Consider the following 12,262-nt stretch of genomic DNA (forward strand, 5'->3'; position numbering starts at 1 on the left):
ATGAGGGCGGTGCCCTCAATCCCACATCAAACGTTGAAATTTCCCACGCTGGGAGGAATCAAAACGGTCTACAGGGAACAACCGACCACAAAGGAGATGTTCGCTGTCGAAGAAGTAATTTCGGTGCCCGTGGTCTCGACATTAAAAAGTAAGGGACTGGTCGAAGAGAAGAAAACCAAAAGCAATCAACGATCCCGACCCTGACCGGGTCGGAAAAACAAGAGGAGCACACGACAAACGAGGAGGATAATTACGGTGTCCCAAGATCCTTTATAGCACCCGATGATACCGATGCCACTAAATCGACGATCGAGGAATTGGAGCAGGTGTAAACCCGAGAAGAGTAATTGTATATATACCCATCAAAAGTCTTTTCTTCCTCTAATATGGAACAATGTCCTTTTGTCTAGGAGAGAAATTCAAATATTTCATTTTTCCTCCATTGTCTATTTACTCTTTACTTTAAGCTAACCAAGCTTAAATCCAACAAGCGTAACTTATCCCAACATAACCTGTATATTCAAACCAAACGACCCTCGAGTGTTTTTGTTACTTTTTGAAGCTTACTAGTAGTAGAAAAGTTTTCAAATTTTCACAGGACTTACGGTATGCCTTTGATAGTGCTTTCAAAGTATCTACGATAGACTAGGTTAGATAAGACTTAAATGTGAGTTACTTTTGGTTATAATACGGAGTCAGCTGTATTTTCTAGTAATTCTTCCTTTAATTTATGTGTCTGATTTGGTAGATTAACAAATAACAAGTATTTTTTAATATACTTCTAATTCTTTCGGATTTTTCGTTGGACTCTTCCTGGTCCTGTCCCTTTATACTCCATTTTACATAGTGAATTTTCTTTGTCACGCCAATGAACAATGTGTGTTTCACGAAGAAGAGCCTGAATCGGGAGAAGAAACGTCCCAAATCCAAATTGAAGCTTCAACGACCATAAACCCTTTTCGTTTGGTCGCAAGTGGAACATCATCGGCTGTTTTTTCCATCAAAGTCACTTCCGTTGTCCATACAAGTAAGTCTTTTTGGGGGTTCTCGGTTTTGTTTTCTTCCCTTTGCAAATGGACTATTTGAATTTGTTAATTTAAGAATTGAAGTAGCTAACTTAATACTGAAAAAAGGCTGATAATTGATAATTGTTGGACCTTTTAAACTGCTATGTATTGGATGGAAATAAAATTCTGAAGGGTTAGGGGAAAGAATTGAGCAAGCTCAACTTTAGTTCGTGAACATGCAGATTATATACCTTTTTAAACGGTTCAGTTAGAAGATGGTAAACAAGTGTATTGTGAACCTTTACATATCTATTGTTTCTAATATTCTCTTAACAAGTGCTTGTTGAACACATAGGCACATACATAAATACACTGTGCTTCGTTTCCTGGCTGGATTCTGCGTACAATAGGATGTTTCTGACCAACAGCTTTATTGGGGCATATACGTGGGCGACCTGATCAATGATTTTAAGTCTGTTGGTAGGAAGGATTACTAGGTTCCACCACTTCTTTATTGGATTGGGTGTAAAATTAGTACCTAATATAATGCATCTGATCCTGTACTGGAGAAGACATTTTGGATAAATTTTTTAAAACTTTGGGTGATGTTTGGTTTATGAAAAGAGCATTGTCTTATTGGATAATGTGCATCATTTTGGTGTGGCAGTGAACTTAGAGACTGGAGCTGCTACAATAGATTGTTCTGCTGAAAGCCAGTTAGTTGCATGTGAGGATAATGTGGTTAGGGAGCCATTTATTGGAATGGAGTTCGAGTCAGAAGATGCTGCCAAAGGATTTTATGATGACTATGCTAAGCGTGTTGGGTTTATCATGCGCATTGATCAGTGCCGGCGTTCAGAAGTCGACAAGAGAATCCTTTCACGACGACTTTCATGTAACAAGCAAGGCTATTACGTGAAAATGAAAAACCATTATGGACCACCTAGAAAAACACGCACTAGCACACGAGAAGGGTGCAAGGCAATGATGTTGGTAAAGGTTAACAAGTCTGATAAGTGGGTTGTGACGAGATTCGTGAAGGAGCATACCCATCCATTGATTGCTTCTGGATGTTCTTCTCGTAATGCAATGGTAAGGGTGACTAGGTTTATAATAAAGAACACTCTTTGTGGTTCATCTTAAGTTTACTCGTCCTTTGGTCTCAGTTTAATCTTATAAGTCAATATACTTTGTGTCACCTCATGAAAGATGTTAGTGCACAAAATCTGAAGGGAAAATATTATATGCGGCCTGCCTTCAGTTCTTAGATCTTCTCTTATTTGAGATACAATAACTCATCTAATCTAGCTGCTACAAAGCCTTCCAAAATTCTTAAGGATTAGGAGAAAAGGGGTTGGGTGATTGAACAGTTATCAATTGGTTTTACCAGTAACTCTCTCTCTCTATCCTCTATCTTGCATTATTCTGTTTGTCATGCCCATGCATAATCGTCATTGCCATTTAAATACAGCTTAGGTGCTGTATAACGAAAAATGTAGCAGCCTGGATATTTATCTTATTGCAGTTTCGCTTGCTAAGTGGTTCAGGCAGCTGTACTATCCCTCAATTTGTGTTTGATTTTGAGCATGTTTTTAAGAATTCCCTACTTGGAGTTCAGGCGCATCTTAATGATGATTATAAGATGCAGCTCTCTGTCGATAAGATTTGAATGGCATCAAAGGATGGAAAGCTTTGCAGACCACAAAATGGCAAGATTGGTGCTTAACCTTTGCCATCTATACTTTCAAACACCCCATACAGTTCCGTCCATCTAGGAGTCCAAAGATCATAGAATGGGTAATTTCCCGATAACTCATTCATTTTCTGATCCGGCTAATCTGAAAGCCTAGAACATCTTGTATTGGTTGGTGTATTTTCCTGATGTAGTTGTCCATTCATGTTGCACGCTGGCGCAGTTAGCTTCAAACTGAAAATACCTTGATACACAATCTCGGGAAAGCATATTTTCATCATCTAGCTTGGCTGTAGGGGCCAAAAAAAGGAGGAAAAATACGTATCCTTTCCATGGATGAGCTATAGTGTCAAGAGCATAATCCAAGCAGCTTCATTGCTTTTGATTAGTTCTGCTGAGTTCAAAATATAAATGTTGAGGTGCTTTTACATGCTTTTGACAAAATTTGAAAATTAGTTACCACTGTCAATTGACTGAGACTGAGTTGGAGTTGATTGATAATATTTGCAAGCGAAACTGCACGCATTGTTTCTGCCAGTCTGTCTCCATGTTTTTCTCCTATTTTTCCCTCTCTTCTTTTTTGATAACATTGGTATTTGGGCCATCTTGCACGCACTTCGACTAATTCCACGAGGTACCTGCTGCCTCCTACCAGCACAGGTACCAGGTAACTCTGTCGATCAAGGTTTGGACAGATGGGAAGAAATCACCAAGTGCTTTTGCTTCTGTTAGGATTTGAACCTGAGGCCTCATGGTTTTTAACCCACTTCATTGACCACTAAGCACACCCTTTCCCTTGCTTCCTCTCCGTTTTCTCATTCTTCTCTTTTTGTCTCTATCTCTCATTCATTTCTTTTCTTCTTACTCTCTATTTTCTCCGGTACTCCTATTTCTCTGTTCTTCTCCCTTCTAGTGCTCCACCACCTTTATGATATATTCAGCCTAAGTGAAATATTTTGAAAAGAATAGCATGGCTTGATCCGCATTTAAAGTGGCCTTCTAAATTTCTCCAAATGTCCTATTAGTAACACTATAAGGCCGGTAATGTTATATGGCAGTAAATGTTGAGCTGCTAAAGTCTAACATATCCACTAAATGAGTGTTGCAGAGATGCAGATGCTAAGATGGACGTGCGATAATACAGATTAGATAAGATTAAAAATGACCACATTTCGCCAGAAGGTACAAGTAGCACATATTGAGGATAAAATTTGAGGTCGCTTGAGATGCTTTGGTCATGTCTTGCGTTGCCCTACCAATGCACCGGTCTCTAGGTGTGAAACTATGGTGAGTGAAGGTGTTAAAAGGGGACGAGGTAGACCTAAAACCACATGGAAGGAAGTTGTCTTGAAAGACCTACAAATCCTTGGAATTTATGCACACTTAGCTAAAGATAGAGCACAATGGAAGAAAAAGATCCATATAAGTGATACTCTTTTGTTTTTGCTCATCACTATTTCTCATGATTAATTTGCTCCCGTGGCTACTAATTTTCTACGTTTGACATGCCCACATAGCTCTCTTCTTTTCTGTGTTTTCTTGGGCACCAATACCCGCATTTTACACTTTCTTAAAGGTTGACTCCTCTGCTGAAGGAGTTACTAAAACAGAGGGACTTTTTGGAATTTAAAATTTTAACACTATTTCATTCCATTTCCTGTCATTTTATTCCACCACTAATTTGCAGCTTCCAGTCCTCTGTCATTACAGTTGCAAGTTTTTCTCTCAACTGTTTGTCCCAGAAAAAAAGTTTAGCTGCTTTATTTTTCATTTTTTCATTTTCATACTACTTTGGATGTTAAGGTGAAAGCTAAGGGTTAACGAGTGGAAGATTAAATACAAAAGTAGAAGTAGAGGAAGAAGCAATACTTCATGTAGAATAATTACTACTGGGTTTACCGCAGATTAACTAGAAGAAAGAGTTTAGTGAATATTGAAAAATGGATTAAGAACATAAATAATACGTTGAAAGTTAGGGAATAGAAAACAGAGAAACAATTAGAACGGCGAATTTGCAAAAGTGGAAGTTTTCTGGCGGATTATTATCTTACATTATTCTAAAGCTGGTTATCTCGTTTATGGTTTGGGGTATATAACTCTTCTAAACAGGCATACAGTGGCTATATATTAGGAGGTTGATTAGTTGTATGCTATGTTATCAAAAGCTTACAAAAGCTACAGGGAGGTTTCCTACAGTCTTTGTTTCCCACAGAATACGATCTTATGCACAAGACTTCAGTCTTGATATTGACATTACTGAGGACTGAGGAGCAAAAGAAGGAAAAGTTAGCTGCAAAAGCAAGTAAATCTGAGTGAAATAAGGGAAGAGGAGGAATTTGATGTTTAGAAGAAGAAGCATTGGCAGGAAAAGAGGGGAATCAGATTAGGAATGTAAGTAATGGAATATGGAGAAAAACTTTATGGGACTGCGTGAATTTTACAGCTTATGCTTTTACCTATTTATATATGTGTCTTTATAATTGAGTACTTTACACTTGTTCAATGTGGGTCACTAATGTGTACAACTATATTGACCTGTCTAACACTCGTCCCCAAGAGTTGATACACATTGTATATCCCGAGTTTGTACATATATAGCTAACTCGAGGATCAACAAGAAACTTGGTAAATATGTATGCAAGTTGATCATCAGACCTTACAAATCTCGTGACAGTATTCCTGAGAATATCTTTTTCTGTCGAAGTGACAATTAATCTCTATTTGCTTGGTCCTCTCATGGAATACTAGGTTTGAAGCAAATACCAGATGCATTTGTTTATCACAAACAAAGTTCCATTTGAGTGGTTTCTCCAAACTTCAGTTCTTTCAATAGTTGTCTGATCCATATGTTTTCACAAGTTGCAGCTGTCATATCTCTATATTCAACTCCAGCACAGGATCTCGCCCGCACTTTATTTCTTGCTCTTCCGAGATACTAAATTGCCTTTAACAAGAATTCAATCTCCAGAGGTAGAGCGTGAGAGGGTGAAGCATCTGTATCCCTAACAATCTTCTCATGTCCTTGATTCTCATAAAGTAGCCCTTTTCTTTGAGCAGACTTAAAATACCGAAGAATACAGACTATTGTATTCCAAGGAGCTACACATGGAGAATTTAGAATCTGACTGACGTTACTCACTGAAAAGGCGATATCAGGCATATTACAGTGAGATAATTCAGTTTTCCAACTAATCTCCTATATCTCCCAGCATCTGAGGCTCCTGGTACCTGGCAAAAGCTTGACATTTGGATTCATAGAAGTATCAATAGGTCTATAGTTTGTCGTCCCTGTTTCGTGTTTCCTTAAGTATGTCCAGAGCATTCTTGCTGTGAAATGGCAATGTCTGATCTGGACTGAGCTGCTTCAATACCTAAGAAGTATTGTAATTTACCTAGGTCCTTGGTATGAAAATTCTGAGAGGGATGTTGCTTCAAGATTTCACTGCCCTCTTGATCACCGTTAGTGATAACTATGGAGACTACCAAAAAGATACACACATCAGAGTGAGAGTGTCGATAAGATACATATTGAACATTTTCGCTCCATGTCATGCCAAACTCTTGTATAACTATGCTAAACTTGGTTAACCATGCTCGAGGAGACTGTTTTAGGTCGAGACTTTCCAAAATGACTTCCACCTTGATTCCCCAGACTATGACGCAAAAACAGAAGAATCCATTGATGGTGAGGGGATCACTGTGTGACCTAGGAGGGGAACCAAGAGACCACCTCATCTGCTATAGTGATGAATATATGGAGGCCGTGTTTTCTACAACAATGGAGGCTTATTGGGCTCATGAAGGTGCCAATGGATTTGGAGAATTGGGCCACGGATTTAAAATGCTTACACTAATTAGCGTTAGTTGAATTGAGGCCCAAAACTTTCAAGAAATTGAAGAAGTCCCAGAATCCATTCAAGATTAGGATTTCTTTTCCTTAAAGATTGAAATTTCTTATTTCTTGTTTTCTAGTAATTTAATATTTGTGTTAGTAGGATTATATTTGTAGTTCTAGTCAAACTAGGATTGTTAGTTGGTATCCCATTCCTACTAGAATTCTTTTTCCTATTTTAGTTAGGATAAGTTTTCTTAGCCTTGTTCTTATTCTAGTTTAATTAGGATTTCGGCCTAATATGGAATAAAGGGCTTAATATGCTGAAAGTAAGCATTGGTGATTAGTTTCTTTGAGCATTAGCTTCAAAAACATGATTGATTTTTTATTTCATTCTTATTCCTTTATTCCACGCTTCTTGCAATCTTGCGGGATTGAAGAACGAGTGGGTAAGGTTCTTTTCATCTTACATTCTTCTAACGTGAGTTTGAAGAATGCTTTTGCTAGTTTTGTGAAAAACTTTAGCGGGGTGCTTTTTGTTTTTCTCTCTTCTTTATGCTTGAGAGATGCAAAACCTCGAAAGTACATCGTATAGGAGTAGTTGGATTAACTAAAATTTGATCTCCCATTGAGTTACGATCACTTGGAAGCCGAACAAGTGTAAGAACTAAGAACATCTTCTGTCACTATTCCAACTGTTCCTCAAAACTGGCAGTAACTTGCTTTAAGTTATTAAGATCCTTCATAACTGTTGAACTTGTCAAAATAAGTAGACATGTCTAATTCCTGCCTTTTCAAATTAGTCATTCTGAAAACAAAATCATAAAGGCAGGAAACATAGTTACTATGTAAAGCATGACTGTTTTTCCAAACCAAATAACAAGTTTGAAATAGTCAAAACAAGTCCATCAGCTTAGGATCAATAGAGTGCGACAAATAACTGCATAACTGAGCATCAATCTTTTTCTAATGTGTTCGGACCTTTTCATCAACTTTTGTAGCCTTTTCAGTTATCTTTGGCACCTTAACCTTACAGGATAACTCAATAGAAGAAGCCTATTAAAAAATAATACTAAGTTATTGAAAAACTAGCCAGAAAGTGAATAGAGGACTGTTGGTCGTTTGAAGGTGGCTTTGCAGAAAGTTTGAGGGAAGGATGCAAAGGTCTCAGACAAGCCCCACAATGTAAGAGAAAGGCAGAGTTGTTGCGGGAAAAGGGAGATCGCAGAGAAGTGACTGAACTACTACAAACATACTTCTGGTGGTCTGAAATTGCAGAAAATAGTATGGATGGCCTCAAACCATCCAAGCGACCTCAAAGACCAAAGGTACAAGTCTTTAAGTTGCCGGAAATGGCTCACACGTTTGGTGTGTGAGATAGATCTCGCCAGACAATATGCTTGTGCCGGGTGTGGGGGAGCGCGTCACGTCTCCTTTTGTGACGAGTCTAGCTTGATTTTGCTAGCCGGAAATTGCCTGACCAAGTGATGGTGCTGGTTTATTCACAGCACACGAAAATAGAGGACAATTGAAACAACGCTCATTGTTGTCGGAAAATGCACGGCAACAGTCTTTCTTTCTCACGAAAGTTTTTGATAACTCTGCATAAACTATTTAGCCTCGCTCTGATATCATGTAAGAAATAGAACACGAGAGAAAGACTTTATGGGAATGAGTGGCTTTTACACCTTATACTTCTATGTGTTAATGTTCATGTCTTTACAATGAGTACTTCACACTAGTCAAATGTGGGACACTAATATGTACAGCCTATCTAATAAGGAAGAAGAAATCATGCCTCCTCCAGCTTTTTTTTTGGGGGGGGAGGGGTGGTTGCCAGGTGTGTGTGTGGAAGATCTCCCAAAAATTAAGTAACTCCTAAAAGTCTAACCAGAGAGGCAACTTGCTATCTTTGCACTTTTTTCAGAAAAAGAAAAAGAAAAGGATGTCACAGGAAAAGCTTCAGTGGGTAATTTCAAAACGGAATGTTTGGTGGCCACTAGAGACGGCTACTCCTTAATTACTTATCAAAAAAATGAAAGAAGAAAGAAAAGCTACTTACTCTTTTTCATCGTTTATTTGTGCTTTCTTGCTATAATGTAAACAACAGTATTTAGGATGCTGTTGTTGGATAGGGGTTAGGTCTACGTGCACTCTATCCTCCCCAGACCCCACTAGTAGGATTCTACTGGGTTGTTGTTGTTTAGTGTTTAGGATGCTGGATCTCTTTTAGTACATTTCATGCGTCAGCTTGATTATGGCCCAAGCCTCATGACCACCACTATTAGGTAGCTAAACACTATTATGAGATTAAATAATATCAGAAGTAGCTTCGGGAACTGGATAGTGTTTGGGATCCCATGGGAAACAGGTGGCGAGGGTGAGGCTTCATGTGCCCCTCTAAGGATCTCAAGCCTCGGTAATTAATGGTATTTGAATTGTGTGTCTGTCTTCATGTGTACAAAATTGCTGCAATTTCTTATTATCTTTGAAATGACTGGTTCTTGATTTTCTCTTGTAGGATAAAAAGGACAGGAGGATCCTAGAACTGTCGGCGGAGTTGGAGCATCAGGATAAATTATGTGACCTATACAGAGAGCAGCTAATTACTTTTTTGGAAAGTGTTGAGCAGCAGATGGAGCTTTTGTCAAAGAAAATTGAAGTAGCTGTCAACAATGTAAAAGAAATAGAAGCAGAAGTTCAAAAGCCATCCAATAACCAGTAGCCATGTGTAAGTATTTAGATGTTGGTATGGTGTTATCCTTTTGTAGCTTGACAAAACATTTGATTACCCTAATCTGTCATTTTGGAAAAGTGGAGAACAAGAAGGAGAAACTGGAAAAGACAAGTTTTTCCGGAATGCTATGTCACGTTCTGTTCATCTAACATCACTGAAATTTATTTCACTGGATTATGTAGCTTCTTGCTTGCTGGTTCAGATTTATATTGTATAAACTCAAATGATTTGGTGGAAGCTGATGGAATCTGCCTGCTACTAGTCCCCAGAATGTTAACTGCTCTTTATTTGGTCAAATGACGCTGAAGCAGTCTTAGTTTTTTGCTTACGAGCAATTGTAAAAGAACATGGACAGTGTATCAAGCAGAGCTTAGGAGATTGTTGACGCATAATTGCTTAGTTTACATTGTTTAAACTGGCTTTGGAGGTTATTGACGTATACTTGTGTAATTTACATTGCTTAAACTAGCTTTGGAGATTATTGATGTTTAGTCTACATATATGTAAAGTTCGTTAGTGATGGATGCAGAGCATGATTTATAACAGAGGTAGTTTGTGGCCTTGTGGGTAAATAGCTAAGTGTACAGATTCTTATAATCCTATGCTATGGGAATTGACATGGTTCTTAAAGACTTCAATCACAGTTGATCTGAGCAGTAGCATTTTCTTACATATATTTGTAAGTCTTTTTTTTGCTAGTCTCTTTCAAACACAGATTCTCGAAAGAAGAAGAAAAAGAAAAATGAAAAATGAAATCCCGGATCACAGATGGCTCAATCTTTTATGCGAGCTTTATATTGAATAAAGTCAATAACTTAATCAATGTTATTTAACTTGTAATCCGAAAGGATTATCTTCTGATCTTTGTTTCTTGTTTTTTTAAATGTTTTTTGTGTCTAAAATTGATCTAAGATAAATGTCGGTCTAATTCAATTTAGTCTTTCCCTGAAATTGATATGTGGTGGTTCCCCATATGATCTCACATCATCAACGTAGTGTTACACTGATTTTCAGTTTTAGTGTATAATATAGTTAAACTCCTTCATCCGATCTATTACTAAAAGAGAAGAGGCTTTTCTTTGGCCTAAATCTGAAGTTTGGAACTTCAAGTAAGCTCTAACTTGCCTAGGCAATGAAAGATCTTCGATGAAGACAATCTGGTTCATGACCTTTTCACCAAACTAGCCATTTGGTTAGCAATCACATTTCTTCCCTAAATATATGAATAAAAAGGAACGATCTTCCTTATCAAATCCCTTATATGTGCCATAATCTGTCATGGAGGTCTGACTTTCTTATTGATTATATTAACCAACACAAGAGAATCAAATTCAAGAATAATCTTGAGAAAATTTCTCTCTAAATATAATAAAAAGTAGAATCCTATATATATATATATATATATATTCACGTTATAGATACAGAGAGATCTGCAGACTCTTATCATGGTATCAGAGCCAGGCCCATGCCAATTTATTATTACAGATGTTGGGCCCCATCCCAGTTGCAGGCCTGGGCGTTGGGGGGAGGGGGTGTTGAGTTGTGTTCCACATCGGTGGGTTATGGGTATCTTGATCTCCTTATATGGTCTTGGGCAATCCTCACCCCACAAGATAGCTTTTGGGGTTGAGTTAGGCCCAATGTCCATTCTTATCTAGGTATCAAGAGCCATAGTGGCTTAACAACCATCATTTATTTTCCTGTTATTGTAGCACACCATGACTAAAGACATAGCCTCTTTAAGCAATACTATGATTTCATACCCTTCCATACCAAATCTTGCTCATCAACTGCCCGTAAAGCTCATGTCGTCGAATTTCCTGTTATGGAAGACTCAGTTTCTTCCCATGGTGTGTGGTTGTTGTCTTAACCATCATATTGATGGTAGCGCATCAGCACCAGCCGATTTTTTAGATGATAAACAATCTAATCCAACCTATAAATCTTGGGTTCGTCAAGATCAACTCGTGTTGAGTTGGATTGTTGCTTCGGTTTCGGAAAGTGTTTTACCACAGTTGGTTGGAGCAAAAACTGCTCGTGAAGCCTGGAAAAACTTGTGACAGCCTATGCGTCAGGTTCTAAGCCACAAGTTCGTGAACTAAAGACGCACCTGCATACTTTGCGTCGAGATAATGCCACCATTGAGAGCTATGTTCAAGGAGCCAAGGCGATTTCAGATAAGCTTGCTGCTCTGCAACACCCAATCCATAATGATGAACTAGTTGAGTTTGTACTTGCCGGTCTAGGCCCTGCATATCGCCCGTTCACAAGAGCCCTTGAATCTCGTCATGAAGATATTTCATTTGGTGCCCTTTATGGCATGTTATTGAACGAAGAAAGACAACTAAAAAGGGATGAAGCCCTTACTGTTATAGCTCCCACTGCTCATTACACTCAAAGCTCATTATCATCCACACAAGGCCTAGGTAGAGGCCGTGGAGGTGGAGGTCGAGGTCGTGGACGTGCTGGTGGTCAAGGATATTCCTAGCAATTCCAGAATCGTAACAATTTAAACTCTACTAGTACACAAGCAAAATATGACACTTCTGGAATTATTTGTCACAATTGTGAAGGCAAGGGTCATATCACACGAGTTTGCCCTTCACCTAAGTCTAATAATGGTCCTAGAGTTACTGGTCGTCCTTCTTCCAATTTAGCAAGCACTCCAACATATTCTAGATAGAACTGGTTGATGGATATTGGCACCACGCATAATTGAACAAATGATCTTGACAATTTAGCCATCCATTCTGAGTATCAAGGTCTAGAGGAAGTAACCTGTAGGTAATGGTTCAACACTGCCCATCTCTCATATTGGAAAAAGTTCTATATCTATTTCTAATCGTAAATTTTCTCTTGATAACATTCTTCATGTTCCACATACCAAACAAAATTTATTGTCCATTAGTTCTTTTACTACCTCTAGTCGGGTTTCTATTGAATTCTTTCCTAATTACTTTTTGATTAAGGATTTGAAAACGATGGGCATTCTT

At 38.3% G+C, this 12,262-nt stretch overlaps 1 protein-coding gene across 2 annotated transcripts; it reads left to right on the forward strand.

Annotated features, from left to right (window-relative positions):
* The first annotated feature begins 710 nt into the window (after window positions 1–710).
* Window positions 711–9,907, forward strand: LOC104228644 (protein FAR1-RELATED SEQUENCE 5-like). 2 transcript variants are annotated; one of them, XM_009781133.2, is made up of 4 exons: window positions 711–1,027; window positions 1,675–2,099; window positions 9,054–9,263; window positions 9,452–9,907. In XM_009781133.2, coding segments are annotated over exons 1-3 (630 nt in total). In that variant the 5' UTR covers window positions 711–1,026; the 3' UTR covers window positions 9,258–9,263; window positions 9,452–9,907. The 2 variants fall into 2 exon arrangements, with proteins under 2 accessions (XP_009779435.1, XP_009779434.1); XM_009781132.2 differs by having other exon boundaries at window positions 715–1,027; window positions 9,054–9,907.
* Window positions 9,908–12,262: the final 2,355 nt, after the last annotated feature.

The sequence above is a fragment of the Nicotiana sylvestris genome, chromosome 9 (assembly GCF_000393655.2).
Source record: "Nicotiana sylvestris chromosome 9, ASM39365v2, whole genome shotgun sequence".
Classification (NCBI taxonomy): Eukaryota; Viridiplantae; Streptophyta; class Magnoliopsida; order Solanales; family Solanaceae; genus Nicotiana; species Nicotiana sylvestris.

What these genes read in the sequence shown, in the direction of transcription:
- LOC104228644 (XM_009781133.2), top strand. An exon ending in GTTCTTCTCGTAATGCAATG is followed by an intron (nt 2,100 to 9,053) that starts GTAAGGGTGACT and finishes TTTCTCTTGTAG; the next exon opens with GATAAAAAGGACAGGAGGAT.